Here is a 23,600-nt window from a genome sequence, read left to right on the forward strand (position 1 = left end):
TTTACCATAGTATGCTATAATAGGAAAAATAGCAAATGGTAAGTCTATATATAGCCTGTTACTAAGACTATGAGCTAAATGGTTAGTCAACAGAAAAATCCTATCCTAATCAACAACTGTCTTTAGCTCTAGTAATAATATTTTGGATACCAAAATGATGTATATTAGGTAGTGAAGGAATTGCAGCAGTGCAGCTAATATTTTACTACTCTCTTCAATGTCAAGTAGGAATTTTGTGAATCACATTGATTTTGATGGGGTGGATATGGATGACAGGATCTGTACCTATATTTCCTGCCTATTTTCTGCATCTTTCTTTTGCTGGACCAGCAAAAACTCAATTTCCTTTAATGTGACATTAAATAACCATTAAGTTGTGAACAGTTCAGGAAAAGAAACTAAAACCCCAATTGTTCTTTATTCTTCAGCTTCATTAAAAACTTGTTTTTTAAAAAAATCGAATTTGTAGTCCAAACTTGAGAATATGGTGTTCTTTATAGTTTATTTATAACTATTTTATGACTGATAGGGTTAGGAAAGTATATAACAAATTCTTAGATAAGCCTTCAAGGTTACTTCATATTGGACATGATAGGTAGGAAAAAATACAGGCAGAAGTCAGTTTTTCTTATCTTCTGTATAAACAAGTTGGTATTTCATTCAAGGCCATTCCCTTAACTTTCAGCATACCAGATCACTATCAGGCAGTCAGAAGGAGAGACATGCAAACATGTTGTTGTTGACTATTTGTCTACGGAATTTATGAATTGATTTCTAAGGAAATCAGGCCCCTGCATTCAGCCTGTCTCTGGGCTTGCCTGTTGTTCCTTACCTTTCTCCCCTTCACAAGCATTTGGGACTTAGCTGGCCAATATTCATCATATTTGATGAAAAGCTGGACGTCTGTAACGACATCAAGTTCCTGTTTTTATGAAACTCAGAGGTGATGGGTAGAGGAGGGAATACCCTGTTTGTGGGGCTGTCCACTCCATGGCAACAGAAAAGGGAAACTTCTTCCTTAGCTGCTGGGTTTGGGACCGTGCTGGACCCGCAGTCTGCTCCTGAGAGCTCCACACAGGTTGTGATGCAGACACAGGGTATTTGGGGGGTGACGTCAGGGTGGGCCAAGGCCCGGCAGAGGTACCCATGATGTGGAGGCATTGTAGGCAGCGCAGAGCAGGGGGAACACTTGGGCTCTATGCAGGCAGCAAGGACATGGTGGGTTTGTTGTGGCAGGGGCTGTTGTGGACTGGTACAGGGGACACTGAGAGAGGGAGAACTGAAGACCCTGCGAAAGAATTGGGGGCTACTGGGGTGAAAGGTAGAAAGCAGACAGAGAAGGAGCCAGGCTGTGGAAAGCACCAGGGATGTGATGAAGGACTAGGGGTATTTTGTTTGGACAGCATAAGAAGTTCGTGACACATACTTCTTGGAAAACATGTACTATTAATTCTGCTGCTTTCTAGTAGCGCCATGTATTAGTTACAATGCATGTTGTCTAAATGAGCCTGATCGAATACCTTCTGCAGTAAATGTGGCTTTTATTTGCTACCAAAGGAACCAGATAAGGTCTCTACTATAACATACATAATTTATTTGCATGATGTTCATGAATGACTTTGAAGTATATATTTGGAATTTAAATCTTACCATTAGTAATACCTGTTAGAAACTCAGACATGAGCTTCTCAAGTAATTTTGATATTTCTCAGGTTTATTATGAATTACATGCAACTGAGGCAGGACTGACATCTTGGAACTTTTTGGTTCATACATTTAGGGGCTTGGGGACTGTCCTAGTTTGTGGTTATACAGCATTTAATACTTGTCCGTGCCATCATGATTCCTGATTCCATTGCAATATAAGTAATTATAATATAAATTATTTTATTTGTTTACAAAACTACATTATAATATAAAATAATTACAGTACTAAATATAAAGTATGGTCTTCATCCATCCTTTGGTCTAAGGAATTGTATTTGATGTTGATGCTAGTTCTGCATAAGAGTCCAATTCATGCTGATTAACTGATGAAGCAGATGAAATGCTTTAGAAAAAAAAAGAGTAATTTAGTTAGTTTTCTCCTATACTTTTAAGATTGGGCTACATTAAGCCTTGCCTTGCTCACATGCCTTCTTAGCAGTGTTATATAGTTCTACTCTTCGGAGAAATAATGGGAAAACTCATGCAAATTGTTTGCAACTTCCTCATCTCCATGTTGTCTAGACACCAGCAATCTCATAGTATATTCATGCCTCCAGAACATCTAGACTGCCCTTGACTGGAAAGCCTGAATGAGGTAGTAGAACAGAGGGAGTCTGTTTTCCCTTTCAAAGTTCCTTCTTTGCTGGTGGCTAGGTACAGTACTGCAATGAAATACCAAATCAGTGTTACATTTCACAACATGGTTCCCAAATTCATGGTGAAGGGGAAAGGTGAGATGAAGTTATTTATTCTGATGTCATCGACTGAAGATAGCTTTTGAAATTAAAAGAGATTAATAAAGAAATATTGAAAAATACTATGGTATACATGTTATCGATATTTTATTTTCAGCATAAAAGTACTTAGAAAGCATTCTGAAACTTCTGCGAGAAAGACATGGAATTAGTCCATTTTTTTGGCACTGTTTGCCCCGCTAGGTTAAAGCCAAGTAACCTAACTTTTTCTGTTTCAGGCATCTTATTTTTTTTCACACTCTTCTTTCTTCCGTAGCAGAGATGGAGGACACTCCTGTCACCTTCTTCCTCAATTATTGGGTGGTCAAGCTATTTATTGGGAGAAGGATTGTGGTATTGAATGGTTTTGAACAAAGAGAGCTAATATCTGTATCTGCTATTCTTGGACAAATTTTCTTTAGACTTGTTCTTGTCAACTGTTGTTAAAGGGAGAGGGAAGAGTGGCAGATTAGGCTGTTTAGCCTTTTTCCAGAGAAAGATGTATATATGTGGAGAGGGAGCACTGCCTTTCATCTTGCTGTTACAACTATAATGTAGTACCTGATTTTTTTCTGAGACTGATTTTCCTTGCTTTAATATATAGTTTATTGCAGCTTTGGCTTGAGATGAAACTGGAAAGAAACCGCCTCCTCTGAAATAGCCTGAACAAAATATTGCCTTAAAGATTGGTGTTAAAGGATGTGGAGACAGTCTCTGCATTCCAGGAGTGTGACAGCCAAACAGGGTTTGGGTGAGATTGGTGAAATGTAAATACTAATTGGTCAGTGGGTATAGCTGAAAATCCTGTAAACCAAAGTTGGACATTTACATCTACTTGCCTGACCTCCCTTGTCCTAGAACTGGGAGACGGGAAGTCTGGTGGGGTTCTTCCTCACCACTTTCTAACGCCCTCATACCACACAACATCTGAGGTATCCACTGGCTCCTTCTCCTGGGTGGTTTGTTTTGGCATCTCCTACTAACAGTTGTCTATGGTATGGACACATCTGGCAGTACTGCTGGTGAGCCACTCTGGATTGTGGGATGGTACTTGAAGAGCTCTCCTTTAATCTCTTGTGCAAAGGAAGATGTTCTAGTGCAATTTTTCCATGACTCAGAAAAACAAAGAAACCTAAAAGGTCATATGGTGGTGTGTGATTTGATTTATGGGTTCATTCAATATTGCCGTTGTGCCTTTAGCCTGACCACAGTGAGTCAACTAGACTGGATTGACTCAGGCAAAGCAGAGGACTTGCACAACAGTAGAACCTCAGTCATTCAAAATTCCCTTGCTAATGCACATCAAAGAGATGAAGTTAGGTATGGAGTGCGTTTTTTTTTTTTAAAGGGGGAGTGCTGTTATACTCGTATGTCCAAAATCAGCTTAAAGTGTAAGTTGGACATCTTGGTATTTCCCCAAATGTTTCACTACCTTGAACTTCCATTAGTTAGGCAAATAAGCCTACTTTCAGGAAAGGATACAGAAGCTGGCTTGAACATTTAAGCTTTTCTTGTATTGAGTTGGCTGGATCTACTTGGATGCTTTCTCAGTTTCTTAAATTGCTACATAAACAGCACAAAGTCAGAAGTTGGAAGGTCGAGAAATCGCAGGGAACTATCACGTGGTACTCGGTGGCCTGAAATCTGCTGTTTGAATAATTATGTGACAGCTTCCTATGGCTTTGCAGGGTAACTTGTATGCTTTGGCATTAAAAAGTCAAGTGCCAGCGTTTTCCACCTCAAAGCCACGCTGTGCCACCGGAGCCAGCTTTGGAGAGCCACGCTGTGCCACCGGAGCCAGCTTTGGAGAGTAACGCTGTGCCACCGGAGCCAGCTTTGGAGAGCCACGCTGTGCCACCGGAGCCAGCTTTGGAGAGCAACGCTGTGCCACCGGAGCCAGCTTTGGAGAGCAACGCTGTGCCACCGGAGCCAGCTTTGGAGAGCCACGCTGTGCCACCGGAGCCAGCTTTGGAGAGCCACGCTGTGTCACCGGAGCCAGCTTTGGAGAGCAACGCTGTGCCACCGGAGCCAGCTTTGGAGAGCAGCTCCCCATGACTAACTGCAGCCTCCCGCAGTGCTCTGGAGCCAGCTGTCCCTGGGGAGATTTACCTCTCCAGGCAGGGGCTGGATGCAGCTCAGCAGCACGCCAGGCTGGTGCAGACAGGCGGATGAAAGGCGCAGAAACCCGGCAGCCTTGCCCCGGGGCGGCGGGGCCCGGCGGCGGCAGCGGGGGAAGGGCCGCCGTCAGCCTCGCCCCAGGCCGTGCCCGGGCCTGCCCTTGCCCGAAGGCCCCGCCCCACGAGCCAGGGCATGAGGTGAGCGTGTGAGGGCGCGACGGCTGTCCTTCCCCCGGGCGGGTCTCTGCTTCTCCGCCACCCGGTTTTCCCCGCCCGACCGGGCGCCTCTGGGCGCCGCGCCACAGGAACGGGCACGGCCGGTTCCCGGGAGGACTACACCTCCCGGCGTGCCCCGCGGGCCGCCGCGCGGAGCATGCCGGGAGCGCGGCCGCCTCCATGTTCTTCCCTTCCCGCCGGCGCGACGCCCCCAGCTCTTCCCGTGGAGGGGTGGGGCCTCGCACCGCCTGCCGCTCTGAGCGACTTCCGCGTCGGCCAATCAGCACTCTGATGGCGTGGGTTGTAGCCATTGAGAGGCGCGAGGAGGCGGGCCTCCACCGGTAGCCGGGTAGGTAGCGGTAGTGGCGGGTGCCTGAGAGAGGCCGGGACCGGCGGCGGCCGAGGGAGGGCGCGAGCCCCGTTTAAAGGGCCAGCGAACTCGCACGAAAGTTGTGAGGAGTTTAGTGGTTGCCGGCCCAGTGGTGCCCGGGGGCTCGGCCGGGAGCCCCCTCCGGACAGCGGGGCCGGGGGGCCAGCAGCGGCATGGAGCAGGCAGCGCCCAAGAGGTAACGACCCTCCCGAGCGGCCCCTTCCCCTCCTGGAAGCGAGCGCGGCGACACGGCCGGGGCCAGGCCTTGGGCCCGCGGGAGCGGACGGGCCCGGCCCCCCGCTGGCCTCGGGAGCCTCCGGCGCTGTGAGGGGGGCGGCAGGACCGCGGCGGGGGCTGAGACGTTCCCCCGCCGGAGGGGCTGTGTTGCGTTGGGAGAGCTCTTCTGTGGTGTGGGGATCCCCGAAGTACCTGTCCTGGATAAACTTCCAGTTGAAGGCAAACCCTGAGCGGCCGGTTGAGTTACAAGCGAAACATTTTAATGTGAAATAAGGAAAACTTCATGGCCCTAAAGAGTCCTTTGTGGCCTGGGGGTCGGACTTTACAGTGCAGGTCTATGGAAAAAACGGGCAGAAGTAGCTGTCCTTGTCTTTCCGTATGAGAAAGTGCCCTTGTGCCCTGCTGGTGGAGGGATGCTTGTGGGGGTGGGCCTTGCATAGTTGCGATTGCAAATCAGGGAGTGGGAAGAGGCAAAAATCAAGAGTATTCCCACAGTATGTCTGTTTTCTGAAACACATAGGCTATCTGGTCATATGAATTAATATGAATTAATATATTTTTTTGGCATTATTCATTTCTTTTTGTGTGCACGTGTAATGATGTGAAACCATGAGCTCTGCTTTAAATGTGACACTGTCATCTCAGTGCACACAATAATTTTGCTTTAATTATTTTAAATTTAATAATATATTTTAATTGGAACAATACTTTCTTGGATGTAGTTGTATACTACATAGAATATAGTTGTGTGTTATACAGAATGTAGTCACACAATTTGCATATATTCTCACACTTACTGTCTTAGAGCTCCAAGTATTTTACTCTTGCTTCCTATTAATTTAATGAAAAACCTGGTGACTGGCTACACAATATAAATTGGTGTTAGAAGATAATAAATCAGTTTTTACATTCTGCTTTAAAACATTTACATTCTACATTTAAAACCTTTATAATTCTTTAAAACAGCTTCCTGCAGGATGACAGAGCTTGAGAAGAATGCTGTCTTGAACTCTTATTGTTTTTTCCTCCAGTAATACATCAAGTAACAGTATCTACTTGAAAACTTTGACCAAGAATTAATTAGTAGTTGCTATAAAGTGTTTTTAGCGGGCAATGGAACAGTATCTACTACTGAAAACTTTGACCACAAATTGATTTGTAGTTGTTACGCAGAATGTTTTTAGAAGGCAATAGGAGGAGGAGGAACAGGCCTACGCTGTAGTTTCAGGCTGACGGTGCTTCATGTCTCAAATAAAGGAAGTAGGACAGGCACCAGCAAGGGTTTAGGAGAAGAATTGGGAATGTCCGAGGAGTAATCAATATTACCACCACCAGCACAAAACTTGGGATCTGGTGATATCAAAATTTGAAAATAAAGCTTGAAATTAGCATAACCCATGAGATTTTTTAAAAAATTATTATTTTTATATTTTTTTTTTTAGGATTTGGGACTTGCTCTAACTTTTTTTACCAGGCAGGAGGTTGTGTGTATGGCCTAATTGAGAATGAGGAGCTGTTTAAATCTTTAGCTTCAGTCAGTAAGAATTAGGCAGTTATGAGAGAACTTCTAAATTCTCTGGTGTGTTTTTATACATTCCATGTTTTTGAAGCTTATTTTTGTAAAATTGGATGTGATGAGAACTTAATGAATTTGTTTCTTTGGTGAGAAGAAGATCTGAACTCAGTTTTTCACAAGATATTAACTCAAGTTTTTGTAAGATTTGGACTAAGGTTTTAATGAATGTGCATCTATATCTCCTTTAAGTGTTGTTTTTACAGTTCTCTGCTTGTTTGGCATTCCAAAGCATTCTGCTAGGGCACCTTCTTTTTCTGTAAATCTTCTAGACTAGAAGGACTATAAATTATTTTTTGTGGGCTGAATTTTTTTGATGCCTGCCTTGCATGCAGTAGTGGCTTGGGATGGACATGCCATATTTACTTTGCAAAATAGATGCAGGCACTGGACTTGACTGTTCTCCACAGAAGCAGTTACTGACAGGAATATATTGCCTTGGTATCTGTGGTGCAAGACATTCATCCAGAGGTAGCAAGAATTCCATATGAACACTTAAAAGCTGCATAGATGTCCTAGAATTCCAGTGTTCTCTTGTGGATACAGGACACTTTTATCCCACCTCCCTTACCTGTAAAGGAACACACAACTTGGTTGGGTGTTGTGTAGATCTTTAAAACAGCCCTTTGGAATGTAGCAGTGATGATGCCCAAGTGACAGGCTGGACCACTGTGGCTTGTAAATGGTGATGCTGTCAAAATCACTGGCTTTTCTTGTTTGACCAATGTGCTGCAACAGAAACAAAACATGTACGAAGAGGAGTCCTTTTCAGAATAATATTGTTTACATTTTAAAATAATTTATAGTAGGTGTTCTGATTTTATACTGAACAATTTGTGCAGTAGTTGCCACAGGGTGTTTCCATGCATCTGAATTTCTAACTGTATTTCAGATGTGCTTTATACTTCTTTCCCTCACTAAAATGGACATTTCCTCTTGAAATCAGTTACAAAATTTGCCTCTGAGTCTTGTAATTTTCCCCTGTTATTATTGTTCTATTTTTCTGTATATATTGGCATACTCAGGTATGAGGAGATACATTGCATGCAAGTGAAAAGTAGCTAGAGACCCAATTCTGTGAAATACATAGTTTTTAATATAGCCAACCTATCTCCTGCATGCTGCCACCAAATAAAATGCTTCTTAACAAGCATGTAACCTGTTAATTTTTTCCAGTAGTTTCTCTAAGCTGGGGCAGTTTAATTTTCACTAAAATTTAATTTTTGTGGAAAGGGAAAAGCTTTTTAAAATATGAACTGCCTTTGTAAATATGCTGGTTTTAATTTTTATGTCAATGGACGTATAAGGTCACGTGGATGACAGTTGTCATGTTCCCCCTGAAAATGATGAGAAAAATGTGTAAGTTTACTTGAGTTTTATTGGTAGAAAACTAAATGTAAGTACACAATACAATAATGTAAACTGTCTTAAACTTTCTCCTACTTGTGTGAACGGTGTAAAGCAGTGTAAATGGCTCCAGGCTTTCATTTGCCACCTTTGTTTCTGATGACTGCAGTGATTTCTCTTACTAGCTTTTCTTTTAATATATCAGTGTAATTGATCCCAGCCATTCTTTTTAAATGTTTCAATGTGCTAGTTCTTCTGCAAAATAAACTGCATACATTCATGTTTGATGGAACAGCTGTCCAGTTTTCCATAACTCATGACAGTAATTGATGGAGTTCTATTCTTTAGTCTCGCTTTATTTTTCTTTGTTAGCTTTCAGGGTTTTTTTATGCCTACCTCTGTAGCACATTGCCAATTTATTTCATAAAATCTGTAATGACTGTAGGACACTAAACTCAGGATTTGTTTTGGGTGGGGGAAAAAAGTATCTCTTGCTCTTTCTAGTCTCAGTTCAGATTTTTCTGATAGTTGTGCTAGGATTGTTAGTCTTGGGTGCTTCTCAACATTTCTAGGTTTTTCTGCATTTAGTTATTTGGAGTTTTGCTGGCATACTGAATGATGTGTAAGATTCTAATCCTGCTAAGTATGAATGTTTTCTCCTATCAACTGGATTTATAAAAGTAAAGTTCTTTGCTAGGATGTATTTTTCTTGTTTAAGAGACTAAGTATTATGCAGAAAGTCAAACCTGCTTTGAACAAGAAAATCCTTTTGATATCTCTTGTCCCAGAATTGTAGTTCAGTTAGTCCTCCTGCTTTCAGGAACAGCTTTCCTCCTGCAAGAGTGCTGAAAGAGCCCATCGTCACTACCTGATGATTTTCTAGGGCAAAAATCCCAAAATAACTTTCTACCCAGGTTTCATACTTGTCTTCTACACATCTCCTTTGGACTTTCTCCCAGTTTTTTTTAATATGTGTGTGTATGTATATATGGTACTTGTATCCTGTGGCCAGAATAAAATGGTTCCTGAATTTACTGATTTATTTGTTCTGTTTTAAATGCTTCTGCCATGTAAATAGAGGACCCATGAGGGAGAGGAAGGAGATGCCTTTTTTTTTTTCCTCCTGATTATTCTTGAGCGCTTTGTCTCTTAGTTGTTTCTTTCACTTCCACCTTCCTCATATTTCTAGTCGTGCCTTAGCAGATCAGTATTTTGCTGGGTGCTCGTAGTATTCACATGTAGAAGACCTTAATGCTTAAAAAAAGTAGTGATCCTTCTGAAATGCCTGGCTGTGTATGTTTTATATTGCATATTTAGAAAGTGAGGCTAGTAGGACACACACATGCAAACAACTCCTGATGAAGGAGCTGATTCTGAAGTTTTAGATGCATTTCTATGTCCCAAGTTTTAGTTTCTCATTTTTAACCAATATTATAAGATTTCTAATAACTTCTTCTTGTATTCCACTTAGTGCTGTACAGCCAATTAAAACAGTCATCTTCTTCCACCCTGCTTCTCACAAAGTTTTCATGAATGCTTTCTTTATTGCAACTGTTTCAGGGTATATTGCATGCTGTTCTGTAGTTCAGGAGCTAGAAATTGTGTGAAACTTCTAGAAATAGAAATCATTGAACAGTCTGAGTTATTAGGATTTTTCTATGGTTCAAAGAGCTGTGGTGTCAATACTGTCACTTGAACACCGAACCTTGCATCTGTACTCTGACAGTGTATTTGTGAAGGAGTGTGAAGTACTTTTGAGCAATGCATTTGGCGATTAAATTTGGCTGACCTACCTTTTTTCCTCTAAATAGGTTTAGTATTGAGCTGCCTTACTGTTAACTATTTATTATGTTTGTCAGAGTTGGATAATGTGAAAATAACTTTAAAACTGCAGAATGCTATTTCTTTGATCTCCAGGTTGCCTCTTATGTACTCCTGATAGTCACTTATTTGACAATTATATTGGTTTTGATGAGTTTATGGCTGTTGATGATTGTTTCCCTAGCTTTTCTCACCACTCCCAGTGTCTTGGCTTTAATGGTGCTGCTGAAACCCTTTTGGTCTTAAGCATATTCTAAAGTTCTCTTTCAAGAACCAAATTTGCTACAAAGACACACACATATACATATAAATGCTAATTTTGAAGAGGTCTTCAAAATTTCATATTTGCTTCAGGATTTTTCTTTTTTCCCTTCTCATTGTAGTAGGCATTGCTCTTTTGGTGATCAGGTGGAAGCGTTCTCAGACATCTTTGGTTGAGGTCACTGTATGTTTTTCTCTTCCAGTTACTACAAAGTTAATTCCCGCCACTGTTCTGTTGATTATATTATGTGGTTCTTTGGTTAGTTTAGAGACTTGGCTAATGGTCATGCTTTTTATTTTTTGAGGCTCTGCTGGTATCATAAGCATACTGTGCATATTTTTTGTTGGTGACAAGCAGAGGATGACTGCAGTAACTCTTGTTTTGTGAACACTGCCTTCAAGGATGCAGATAATCTCATCAGAGGCGAAAAAAGAATTTGAAACAAAAGAAGCAAAATTAATGATTTATTTCTTTAATACCAACCTGCAGAATCTTTTCTTCCACTCCTCCCCCCAGTTTTATTTGTCTCAGCTTGCATTTGTTCATTAATGAAAGATGTGCTTCTCTGCAAAATTTAAGTTTTATCTTTCTGCTTTTTGGTCTCTAAAGAGCAGAGAGAGGGTGAAAAAGCAAGCAGAGTCATTATGTGTTCCTGTGTTTGATTTGTAGGCCACTTTTGCAGACTTCATTTAGCTGCTCTCATTTGAGTTTTCTGCTGTTGTTCTTCATGTTCATAAGTTGTGCCTGTCCTTTTCTGTGGAGATTTCTATTCTTCCTTAAACACACCTGCTTTCCAGCTTCCTGCACGTTTGCTGTAGCAAACTGCGTGGTCTTTACAACACGTCATGCACCTTTCCTTTCTGATTGTGGATGCTTTTTGTGTTCATATAATTGCTATGTCTATGAAATAGATCTTTGATATATGAATGTGTACAACCTCCTTTCCACCTTGCTTTCCTTGTTTAACACCAATCCATATGACCTGTGTGCTTATATAATTACCTTAAATTTTTGTCTTTACTTAGATGGCTGGCAGTAACAAGTCTCTTCTGACTTGGATATTTCTTCATCAGTTATTTCGCTTTATTTTTTATTAGTTCTGTATGTCTCAGAATTGCATCATGTAATACGAAATAACTTCTTTCGAACACTGTTCTTCCAGTGTTAGATTTGACAATCTTTTCTGTCTGTGCCCTCCCTTCCCTAGTTTGTATTCACTTCCAGGAAAGTGTCACAGGATAAAATATTTTCCATAATTTCTCAATGATCTGCTGTGCTTAGAAGTTTCTTTCCCCCTCTCACTGCTGCCTTTTTTCTTTTTCTTCCTCCTGCATATGGAATACGTTGTCTATATCTAGCACTACAGCACCAGCTATTCTTCAGCTTATCTTCTGCCTTAATAGTACCCTTGGCTATCACGTAGAGTTAACTTGTTATTTCAGTCTTGCAGCAAAATTCCCTCTAACTTTTAAGGTGAAGAATTTACAGGTTGCAGCCGCCCAGCCTCACTGCAATGTGTGTGAGGTTATATTTTCCTGTGCTACGCTAAGTGTCAGTTCCATCAGAAGCTTGCAGCCAAGTTATGTTCTGAGATCTACCAGGAGCCTGGGGGGCTGGCTGAATGGGAATGCTAGAGGCTGGGGAAAGGCCAGGTGTGGTGGTAAAGAACAAAGGGTAGTGGTGAGAGTGGGTTGAAGAAGCTGGGAGAAATGGAAGGGTGATAATGAGTGATTTGTGACTGTGAGAGAACTGGAAGGCAAATATGCTGGTATTTGATAATTAGAGATTTTGTTGCACACATCCCTTTGTACACTCACAAAGATGCAAAAGGGGCTGCCCCAACAACTCTTGGAGTACTCCTCTTTTGAAAGTTCAGTGTTCTGCTACCACCTGTGTCGGTGAAGTGCTACCATATGCTCCCATATCATCTTGTCTCTAGGTTCTGCTTTTAACTTGATGTAATTCACTGGCATATGAGTGGTGTAGTTTAGAAAGTGGATACTTCGTGTGGGTGAAGGATTGGTTTATGCTTTCCTAGATAACAACATGGTATGCTCTAGGCAGTAATGAGCATGTGTTTGCATGCTGGCTTCTCTTTGATGAAAGGTGAGCTTTACTGGATGATTTGGCTGTTTCTGCTTTAGTAAAGGAAGTGGTTTGGGCAGTGAATTGGTCCCATGCTGCTCTGAATTGAGCAAACGGTGGGAAAGTGATAATGACAAAAATTGTCATAACTTCATCTTATATGATGGTTGATTAAAATTTTATTACTACCCTTTAATTAGGCATTTTATTTTAATTGGATTTTTTTTTTCCTGTGTGCTCACTTGTACGAAAGCTTGCTTGACTTCTGTGTGTTTTTTCCCGCAAAAAACAAACAACTTTTGTCTTTCTTTCAGCAAACTGAAAAAGCTAAGTGAAGATAGTTTAACTAAGCAGCCTGAGGAAGTCTTTGATGTTCTGGAGAAACTTGGTGAAGGGTAAGTGCAGCTATTTATGAGGGGATAGGATCAGAGGGAAACAGTATGTAAAGCACATGTTGGAATATTAAGTTACAGAAAAAGTGACTGTAAATGTCCTAAGGAATGCTTCTGTAGACAAGTTTTAATAATAAAGCAAATGTGTGTATCAGTAGACTTCCATGCTTCCCCAAATATATTTATGCATTTTTGATGTCACTTGTTTATTAAGGCAGCAAAAGTGGTTGTGCCTATACTGGTGTTAGATACACTACATCTTGACAAAGATTCACTATTCAGGGGCATGTCTTTCCTGAGGACTCAATAGAACTGGGTTTTTTGCAGCCTGAAAAAACCCTCAAACCTCAGCATGAACATATGGCTTCTATGACTTTTGAAAGTTTCTGAATAATGGAAATAAGAATCAGTTTATCTTGTTTTTAAAAAAATCCCTGTTTTATTTTTAGGTCTTATGGTAGTGTGTTTAAAGCAATTCACAAAGAGTCTGGCCAAGTTGTAGCAATTAAACAGGTCCCTGTGGAGTCAGATCTTCAAGAAATAATTAAAGAAATCTCTATAATGCAACAATGTGACAGGTAAGTATGACAATTCTGCTCCCTTTCTAAGAGTCTGTGAGAAAATGTATTTGTACTTGTGAATATAGCTGAAATCTATGCAGCTGCAATTTTTTTTATATGGAAAATCAAAACAGTCTGTGTTAAACAGTTTACTTAAAGGAACCATTTTGTGAATCTTTTCCTACCACTGTCTTGGAATGAAGAACGTACAAATAGTGTACCTCACAGAAACTGTTAAAAGAATAAGTACTTGCATCTGCTTAGAATTCTCTATGCTTGTTTCACTTTACTTGCTTTTATAACGCCAAAGGGGTTCAGAGTTACCTGTTTCAGAAGATTGATGAAGATGTTTCTTGTACAAGGTGAATGGCTAGCAGTTAACTTCCAAAATAGTATTCTATTGGTTGCCTTTTTCACCTTTTAAAAAGTGAACAATCTTCAAATTGTTCTGAAGAAGGACTATTATGGTACACTTGTTCAAAACTAGTATATCTTATGACTGGCAATATTGTAGGAATGGAAGCCTTAACATCATGGCCTCAAGTTGCACCAGGGGTGTTAGAGCGATAAAGGACTCAGCAAACAGTTCGATTCAATGTGAATCACGATAAAGCCATTTATTACAGAAACAAGCCTCCTTATATATGCAACTATATTCTAATCATGCATCCACGCTCCAAGCATGGATTCGCTAAATGAGTATTATGGGCTGTCCATGTGCTGGAGTCTCACTGATGATATGTCCGATGATTCACGCCACGTCAGGACCCCGCTGATTGAGGAGCGCCCCTCTTTCTCACAGCAGATTCTGTTCTCAGCTTCTCGAAGCGGCCTTGAGATTCCTTTGAGCCTGACTAATTCAGCAACAAATCTTTATCTATCAAGACCCCTCCACACAGGGGAGGTTTAGATTGGATATTAAGAAAAACTTTGTAATAGAAAGAGTTGTCAAGCATTAGAACGGGCTGCCCAGGGCAGTGGTTGAGTCAGCATCCCTGGAGGTGTTTAAAAGCCATGTAGATGAGGTTCTTAGGGCATTGTCTTAGAGGTGGACTTGACAGTGCTAGGTTAACAGTTGGACTCCCTGATCTTAAGCATCTTTTCCAAACAAAATGATCCTATGATTCTATGATCAAGTGCCTTCAGGGATGCAGAAATTACTTTGCATTTTCTCTTTTCTATGGAGTTATCCATTTTTTAATTTGTGTATTTTTAGGGACAATCTTTTAAGGTTTTGGATGTAACTTCTAAGTCAGATTTGCTAGGTGGAGTCTTTAATCACATCTAATCAGTGGTACAGGAGTCTGTTTGACTTGGACGTACAAACAGGAGAGCTTTGCACTACACTTAGAATAAGCTTTCTTTAAAATATTGATTGCTTTACTCATTAACTTAGTGAATTGTATTATAGCAAGTGGTCAGTTATTTCTCAGTTGTGTTTGTGCTTTTGTGATGTGTCAATGTTGAACTTCTGTCTTTAAATGAAAAATTTGCACTTGCTTGGCAACGAGCAGTACTCATCCTAGATTTAGAGATAATCCTTTTAATGCTGTCTGAATTCATTCACATTTGTTGCTGAACGTTTTCCTCAGGTGTTACATGAGCTTGATTGTACTGCTTCACAGCATTTTGTCTATAGGGTCACAAAGGAGAAGGTCCAAATATTTATCCTTAAATATAGGGATGGAGACCTCAGAGTACATTGTACCTGTAGCACATGGGAATGCCACTGTTCCTTAGACTTCTTTAAAACCTCTGGCTGCAAGTCCTGATCTAAGCATTTGTGACCTACGAACATGCTGGACCATGTAGTCTGTTCCCTTCTGGCATTGACTGCTTGGAATGCTAGAAGTCTGTAAAATGTGTAGGCAGGGGAATGGGAAGAAAAGGAAGGGTTTATGTTTTTTTTTCCAACATTCCACAAAGATGTGTGATAAGATTATTTCAGATGATACTGAAAGGATTTGGAACCCTTGAGTTTTGTTTCGGGCTCCTCTTAATCCTTTTTGTCCCTGTGAGACTATTTTTGTCTGCCCAATTGGAGTTTTGTAACAGATACACATGAAAAAGGCCACAGCAGTCTTGTTTGTCTGCTTAACTGTGGAACTAGATTTCCTCCCCAGAGTAGGTCCTCAGCTCTTCCTGTGCACTGGAACAGGAGTTGAAATATATTTACCTTGATTTTTCTTGTTGCTGTGCTGTTAATTCTTTTTATCTCACATTTCATTTCTTTCCCATTACACAAAGGAAGACATTGAATAAGTTTGAAAATAGTACCTTATGAATTCTCAGAAAGAGCTCTTCTGTAGGGTAAATGACAGAATAGCAACCCTTAGTTGCTGCACAGGCTTGAGCAATGTGAGCTGATTGGAAACAGTGGGGTAGGTTGTGGTGCGTGTATGCCTGTTAGTACTAGAGCAGGGTTGAAAAAGATATTAAGTGTCTGTGAAATATACTAACAAAGAAAAGAAGTGGTAATACTTGAGAATCTTCTAAATTTTTCACCTTTCTTTCTGTACTATGCTTTGTGTGCCGTTTTCGTTCTTGTCCTGGGTCAGCCTACTCACCATCTGATTGCTGTGTCCCCTATCCTGCCCCAATTTTCTCTGCCCTTGTGCTTTGTTTCATGCTTTTCTTTGAATAACATGGTGCATTTAGTATCTACTGGACATGTACTATTGTATAACTTTTATTTTCAGAGTTCAGAATTTTAAAACACAAACTCTTCCCTCACTGGGCAATATGCAGCCATTCGCTGATTGCAAAGAAGGATTAGGCTGCAGCTCTGTCCCATGTGCTTGTATATGTGTCCAGTGCCTTCAAGCAAATCTAGTGCTGTGCAGTACTGATGGGGGTGATGACACACTTTTTAGTACTTTTTTTTTCCCATGTGATAATTCTGTAGATACTACAGAAAAGCACTGAGCTATTGTAGCATCTCAAATAAAAGATGACTAAATCTTACTGCTTTACCCTTTCTTTCTTTTCTATGCGTATTTCTAGAACTAGCTCATGCTTGCAAAACCAGGAGAACATGGGTGAGTTTCCATGTTTTCCAACCAAAGTGGTTCTATGATCCTATGGGTTTTTTTTGCTCAGGAGTGAAGGAAACAAGGCAATCTTTTCAAGAAGGGAAACATCCAGTAACTTTGTGATGAAAGTTAAAAACTAAGAGATGCCTTAGAGGAGGGAAAAACAAAGCTTTATATTGGAAGACTAATGTTTGAGAAAACTATGTCTGCATGTGAAGATTGCTGAAACTTACATAGTAGTGCCTTTGTAATTTTATTAAGCAGCAGACCTTGGTTAAACTGATTACAGTTTTATAATGTATTTGACTACACTTGCTCATTAGCTATGTTATTGTGTGTCAAACTGGGTTTTTTTAATGCTTGTTATTATGACTTTTCTTCATATTAAGAATTAATCTCCTTATCTAACTTATTTTCTGTCTAGTCCCTATGTTGTCAAGTACTATGGCAGCTATTTTAAGAACACAGACCTGTGGATTGTTATGGAATATTGTGGAGCTGGCTCTGTTTCGGACATAATTAGACTTCGCAATAAAACGGTGAGTTTATACATTTCAAAAAATGTATAACAATTGTTAAAATCAAACTGTGAATTAAGACTAGAAGCCAGAAGAAAAGGCAGAGCTGTGGGACAAGATCTTGGCTGATGCCAAAGGAGTGTGTCTGTGCCTTGGATCCTCAGGAAACAAGCTTGTGCAGTTGCTCTAACTATCTCTTCGTCCATTATTCTGGAGTGATCATGAGCAGAAGCAAATGCATTCTGAAATATGAAGATCCTGTACGTTTCTTGCAAAGTATTGCTTTGTACAAGGCAAAACTGTGTGTGGCTTCTTCCTTTTACCTCTTCCACCTCACAGCCTATCAGTAGACCACTTAGTGTACACACATGGTTTGAAACAGGCATAGAATTGTTTTGCTTCATTCAGTAATTAGGGAGCATGAGAAGTAATTGGCATTCCTCTAGGAATGAGAAGAGGAAGGGATGCCAATCAAGGAATGTAAGAGGGAACCAAAATAGAGGATTTTATGGGAGGATCTTAATGGGCTTATAAGAGCAGTTATGTAGAGGGGGATGCAAACCTGTAGGAAACAATCGTTGCTAGTTCTACTTAAGAAACAGTTTATCTGGAAAATACTTTGTTGCAGATGTCAAATGATCTTTTAGTTCCTTTGAGTCTATGCTCTTCAGTAGTGGGCTGTAACAGAAGGTATTCATTTTGCCGACAGGTATTGAGAGATGACCGTCTGCTTGCTAGTCTTTTACCTTTTGTAAACATACCCTGAAATGTTCTTTATATCATGTCTTGGAAAGAGAATGAGCGAGAGACATTCTTCAGGCTTAGAAAATAAGATGTAAGGGAAGATAGAATTAAATCTATTAGGAATGGGTTTGATGTCCAGACTAGAGGGAGTCTCTTTGAGAAATGTGGCTTGTATCAGGGCTGCTGTCATGTTGAACTGATGACAGGGGAAAAGCCAAAACCAGTGTGAGATTGCTGGAGTTTCTGCAACCTTTAGAACTGGTGTCCTTACAGTTGTGTGTTATCCAAGGGTTAGGAGAAGAGTCAGTAGCTCCAATAAGAAATGGTGCAAGCTAGTCCAGATTTTTTTTTTTAAAGTCCCATTTTAAATGTGATTTACAAAAATAAGGAGCAAATGTGTGTGCATCAAATAAAATGTTAGAACTTTTTATTTTAAAAAAGGAGAGTATTTGTGTATATATGTGTATGTGTGTATATTGAATAAATCAGACAAACTAGTTTCTTTTATATCCATTTTAGGGTAATGATATAGTAGAGATTTGAGGGAAGAAGATGTTTGAGTCTCAGAGTCTCACATCCCAATGATCAGAAAAACTAACTCTTCTACTGTTGTTTGTGGTTAGAGTTGATATGATTGAATAGCATAAATTCTGTTCAAGGAAATTAGAATAATCAATAAATACATGGATACATGTAATGAGGGTAAAGTTAACATACCTTTTGCAGAGGTAAGCTATTCAGCATGTGGCTAGTACAGTCCCATAGAAGAATTGTTGCGCATACAAATAATTCTGGTTGGTGTAAAGTTGGTCTGGATGTGCTTGGTACTGAAAGATTTATGGACAGACTTCCACACCACTGGCTCTTCAAGAAATACACCTGTAGTAGAGTGAAAGAGGAGTTCTGTCATAGATGGATAGTTGGTTGAAAGATAAAAAAAAGATGGTGCGAGTAAATGGTCATTTTGGGAATTTTACATGGGTGTGTGCTATCCTTTTCAGGAAACAGTGTATAAATACTGATGAGAGAAGTTGCATTCCTAGTAGTAAAAGCAGGGAAAGACTTAAAAGGCTTTGTCATACTGAGTGTCTGAGTGAGAAAATAAGCATAAGTAAGCGTGAAGGGAGAAATTTGTCTTGGTGGTGAAGGGAAACTCTTTATATACATGTTCATTAGCACTTCGGTTTAATGTTAAGAAACAATTGAACAAGTAAAGGGGTTGCTAAAGATTACAGCAGTTCCAAGGATGTAACAGAAATCTGAACGTTAGATAAAGGTGGGAAGTATGATCAGAAGTTACTTGTCTAGAAGGAGATACTAAATGGATAAGGATTCTTCAGTGTTGAGAAGAGACCTGGAGGGAGAGACATAGTGGAAGGTTTAAAAAAAACATGAGTAGCACAAAGAAAGCAAGATATGGTTATGTGCTGTTTATTACAAAACAAGGGATCACTGTTTACTTGACACATACTTACATTCTTCCCTAGGTAGCTGCTGTAGGCCACTGATGAAGACAGGCTATGAGGTCAGACAGAAATTTTATTCTGGCGTACGATAGGAGGTGTTCTGCTGCATGTAACAAAAAACCAAACTCCTCCATTTCTCACTTGCTGTGCCTATGTCTTGCAAGTTTTGCAAGATTGAGGCAGAGGCTTTGGATTTGTTTGAATTCTCTTGTTCTCTATGGAACAGTGACCTGATCACTCAGACTACTTTGTGACTGTGTTACTGAAATAAGGCTGCTTAAAGTACTTCAGCATTCTGTTGGTGACTTTTTAAAATGGAAACAAGAAGTAGTTTCACTCTACTTTTTCACAAGAAAAAAAATTGGAGGTGAGGAGGGAATTGATTCTTATTTTGTCAGAATGTTTGTTGAGTAGGCCCAGATGCACAGGGTTATGTGTTCTGTAATTTTCTTAAGTTGTTAAATGAAGAGTGTATCTCGGCCAAGAAAAACGTTTATTTCCTGCCTCTCCATATGTAAGGAAAAGAAACTGAGGAAGAGAGAATTGAAGTAAGAACCCTTGCTTTAATGTAATGGTCATTAGGATCATCTTATCAAAATAGAGAATAGGAAAAGGTGGATGCCTCCATGTATTTGGAAAGGAAACATTACTATGCATTTGCCTTTGCTGATCTCTAAACCTAAGGATTTATTAATCTTAATTTCCCATATCTGTGTTTCCCCCACTTTTGAAAAAGTGTTGTTTGTCTAGGAAGTGAACAACGCTGGGCTTTGCTCTAGAGAACTAAAAGCAAAGGAAGCAGTGTTCCAAGTTAAGGAAATGTCTAATGAGTGTTGGGAGCCTGTTCATATCAAGAGGTTTTCTGCTTGACAGAAGCAGGTTCTTGTCCAAGAGACCCGAGCCAGTACTTTGAAGTTGAATCAAATGTCTAGAATTCTGCCCCACAGTTCTCCAGCATGTCAGGTGAATCAGCAGCACTGGGGTAAGATTACAATGCCTTTTAGCTCATCTGAGGTGTGGTGTTCACCAGTCCAAGGCAACAAAGCTGTGAATCTAGTCTTGTCTACTTTTCTCAGAGGCTGCTTTGGGAGTTACATGTATGTTTGACAGTCAAACTGGGTGTTGCTGTCAAAAAGGGCAGTTCCACCATTATCTTCCAACCAGGCTGATGTATTCCTGTCTTCTCCATGCCTCAGATACAGTGATTGTGTGGCTGCAGGGTGATGTTGGGTAAGCTTAATGACCTGATGGAGGAGCTTTCTTCTCTAGTCTATACTCCCCACCCCTTTGTGAACTGACTCAGGAGTTATTGTGGCAGCATAGTGGCTTGATCTGATGCAAGGGAGACGTTAGGAATGAGCAACAGGGAAAGGGAAGGAAAAGAAGAAATGAGACTGACTTTCAGTGGCAGCTTGCAATAAAATGAGTTAATTACAATGTGAAGCAATACTTAGTCTTACTGGCTGCTATTAACGTATTGGGGAGTACTGACACACTAGCAACCCTGCCTTTCTACTGATAATTTACGGTGTACTTACTCATGCACTGATCATGGTTAACTGAGTCATCCTAATCCTGTACCTTTTGGGGACCAAATTCAATTGGCTGTAATATACCACACAGTGACGGTACAGTGGGTTTGAGGCAAAACCTTCTTATTTGGGACAGTATTGTAAGTGGCAAGTGTAGCAAAGTACTACTGCACGGTGGTATGCTATTAGTGTACAACAGGTGTGCTGTTGGGTCCAGAGGTATCTTGTATCTACACTGCCTTAATTTACATACCAATTTATTGATTAGTTACATATACATTGTCTCATGTTTTCTTATTGATTATCCGCTGCCATGTTTTCTTAGCTACTTACTTTTTTCATGTGTTTAAGCTCCTGTTATTCAAATTAATAGTGTATCTGAATCTCTAGATGCTCTGTTTCAATGTCCTCCTGGTTTTGCTTTCACTACATGTAGGCTGTGATTTTTGTCTTTGCACTGAGTGTGCAGATCTGCTTAAAAAAAACTCTGGAAAGTAATTGCTGTGAAAGTGGCGCTCAAAGTGGCTTCAGGAGGATGTAGTGTCATTGAAGTTTGTAGCAGACTGTGGGAACCAGACTGACGCTGATTTCAGGCTAGAACTGGAACCGTAACAACTCTTTTTCTCTCTGAAGCTTTCTGCCTTAATTCATCTGTTATACTTCAAATATTACTAGCGGAAAGGGTATTGTAGTAATTTTTATCTCTGCTCATTTGCTTGTCTGTCCTACATCTCGGCCTCTTTGTTAGTACAGTCTTGCCTTCACATAAATGAAGACTAGGAGAGGTATGTGATTATAAGATTGGTGATGTCTGAGCTTCATGTCTTCTGGTGGAAAAATGATTACAGCATGGTGCCTTTATTTACCATGGGAGTGGACTTACCCAGTGTATTGACCTAATCAGTGTGTTTAGATGCAGTGATCTGATACTTCCTGGAAGCATCAGGCTTAATGTGCCTGTATTACTTAGTGTAAAAAGAGCAGCTGGGAATGGACTTAAGCAGTTAAAGCAATTCAGTTGACCCAGACCTCTTCAGAGGGGCCCTCAGGAAGGAGAATGATTGATTGTGAGTAGAGAACCTGTAGATGAGTTGTCCCAACAGCTGCATGGATTAGGTAGTGTGTGATAGACCGTATAAATGCACCCTTAAGTCTCTTTTGTGCATGGCATCCATAGCCATTTAAATATAAATATGTGGATTAGATGATTTCCTAATAGATGTGGAACACCTGAATTTGCTGCAATCTGCTTTACTCCAAATTTCCATTTTAAAGATTGGCTTCATGGTTAACGTTTTCTATGTAGGCTTTAGAGTTGTTTGCCTTTATCATTCACATTCATTTTAACACATAACTTGTATGTGGTTTTGATGATGAAGGAATTAAAGCTGCTTCATGGCTGACTCATATGTAGAGGGTAGCACCAACCCATCAAAAGGATACCATGTATAGAATTAGAACTAGCTAAAGATGCCAAGCAGGTAAATGTTCTACAGGACCTTAAATTAGCATCTTGGCAAAACTGGAAATTGGAAATGAAGTAGAAAGATAATGACTGTGAAATTCTAAGCTACAAGGTGTAGAGCGTGATATGCTGATGTAAGAATGGTGCTGTGTGTTTAAAAGCCCAGAATAAAATATATCAACTATTTTAGCAAGAAACATAATGGCTATATGGCTAGATCAGAAATAGTATGGGATAATACATCCAGACCAGGATAGCAACAATGACTGTAGCATATTCCTATATTAAAAGGTAAAATAGTTTTGTTTCATTTAATTGTGCTGTATGGTAGTTATCAATAGCATTGCTTGTATGTCAACATAAAATTACTGTTAGAAACTGTGAGTACTGAATAGTAAGTAGATGAGTTATGTGCTATGACAAGGTGTACTGTGGGCTGATTCTGTACTTAGCTGTTTCCTTTGGAAAGTCACTTGTGGGGACACAGGTACTACTATACTACCTACGTAATCACTTCTAACCATCCTGATGAGGAAAGCTTGTCATTTAGGGTAAGAAAGGGAGGAGACATAATTCAAAAGTGCCTTGATGTTGATTTTAAGAGTTTATTTACAGTTTTGGTAAGATTTTGGTGAATAAATGAATAACTGGAGGAGCTATGGTTCTGTTTTTGTATACTTTGGTCCTTTGTTTCCAACAATTGGTAGGCTCAAAAAGCATATCTGCCTCATCTATTCCCCCAAATTGCATCAGTCTTATGTTTGTTTATGTGCAAAGTAGTCTCTATATGATGTGAGGAAGAACTATACATTCTGTTTTGCTGTGTTTGGAAAAAAAAAGTTTTAATGTATTTCCCAACAAAACAGTGTTTTCATATCTTGTATATATAAAGACATAAGCTGTTGGTGCATTTAGCTAATCTGTTTTCAGAAATATGTCCTTTTAATACAAGTTTAGAATGATGGAATAGATTATAAAATCCAAATGAGGTTAGCTGCTATGCTCATTACAGAGGAAAAAAAAAAAAAAAAAAGAATAGAACAGAATAATTTCAGTTGGAAGGGACCTACAGTGATCATCTGGTCCAACTGCCTGACCACTTCAGGGCTGACCAAAAGTTAAAGCATGTTGTTAAGGGCATTGTCCAAGTGCCTCTTAAACACTGACAGGCTTGGGGCATCAACCACCTCTCTAGGAAGCCTGTTCCAGTGTTTGACCACCCTCTCAGTAAAGAAACGCTTCCTCGTGCCCAGTCTGAACCTCCTCTGGTGCAGCTTTGAACCATTCCCATGTGTCCTGTCACTGGATCCCAGGGAGAAGAGCTCAGCACCTCCCTCTCCATATCCCCTCCTCAGGAAGCTGCAGAGAGCAATGAGGTCACTCCTCAGCCTCCTGTTCTCCAGAACAGACAAACACAGAGTG

At 40.2% G+C, this 23,600-nt stretch overlaps 1 protein-coding gene across 1 annotated transcript in view; it reads left to right on the plus strand.

Moving 5' to 3' along the window:
• Positions 1-5,106: 5,106 nt before the first annotated feature.
• Positions 5,107-23,600, plus strand: part of STK3 (serine/threonine kinase 3) — a 127,332-nt gene continuing 108,838 nt past the window's right edge. The window contains exons 1-4 of the mRNA XM_080338585.1: positions 5,107-5,340; positions 12,784-12,864; positions 13,311-13,439; positions 16,878-16,992. Coding sequence (XP_080194711.1) covers positions 5,318-5,340; positions 12,784-12,864; positions 13,311-13,439; positions 16,878-16,992 — 348 coding nt within the window. The 5' untranslated portion in view covers positions 5,107-5,317. The remainder of the gene's footprint in view (positions 5,341-12,783; positions 12,865-13,310; positions 13,440-16,877; positions 16,993-23,600) is intronic.

This window comes from Nesoenas mayeri, assembly GCF_963082525.1.
Source record: "Nesoenas mayeri genome assembly, chromosome: 2".
Taxonomy (NCBI): domain Eukaryota; kingdom Metazoa; phylum Chordata; class Aves; order Columbiformes; family Columbidae; genus Nesoenas; species Nesoenas mayeri.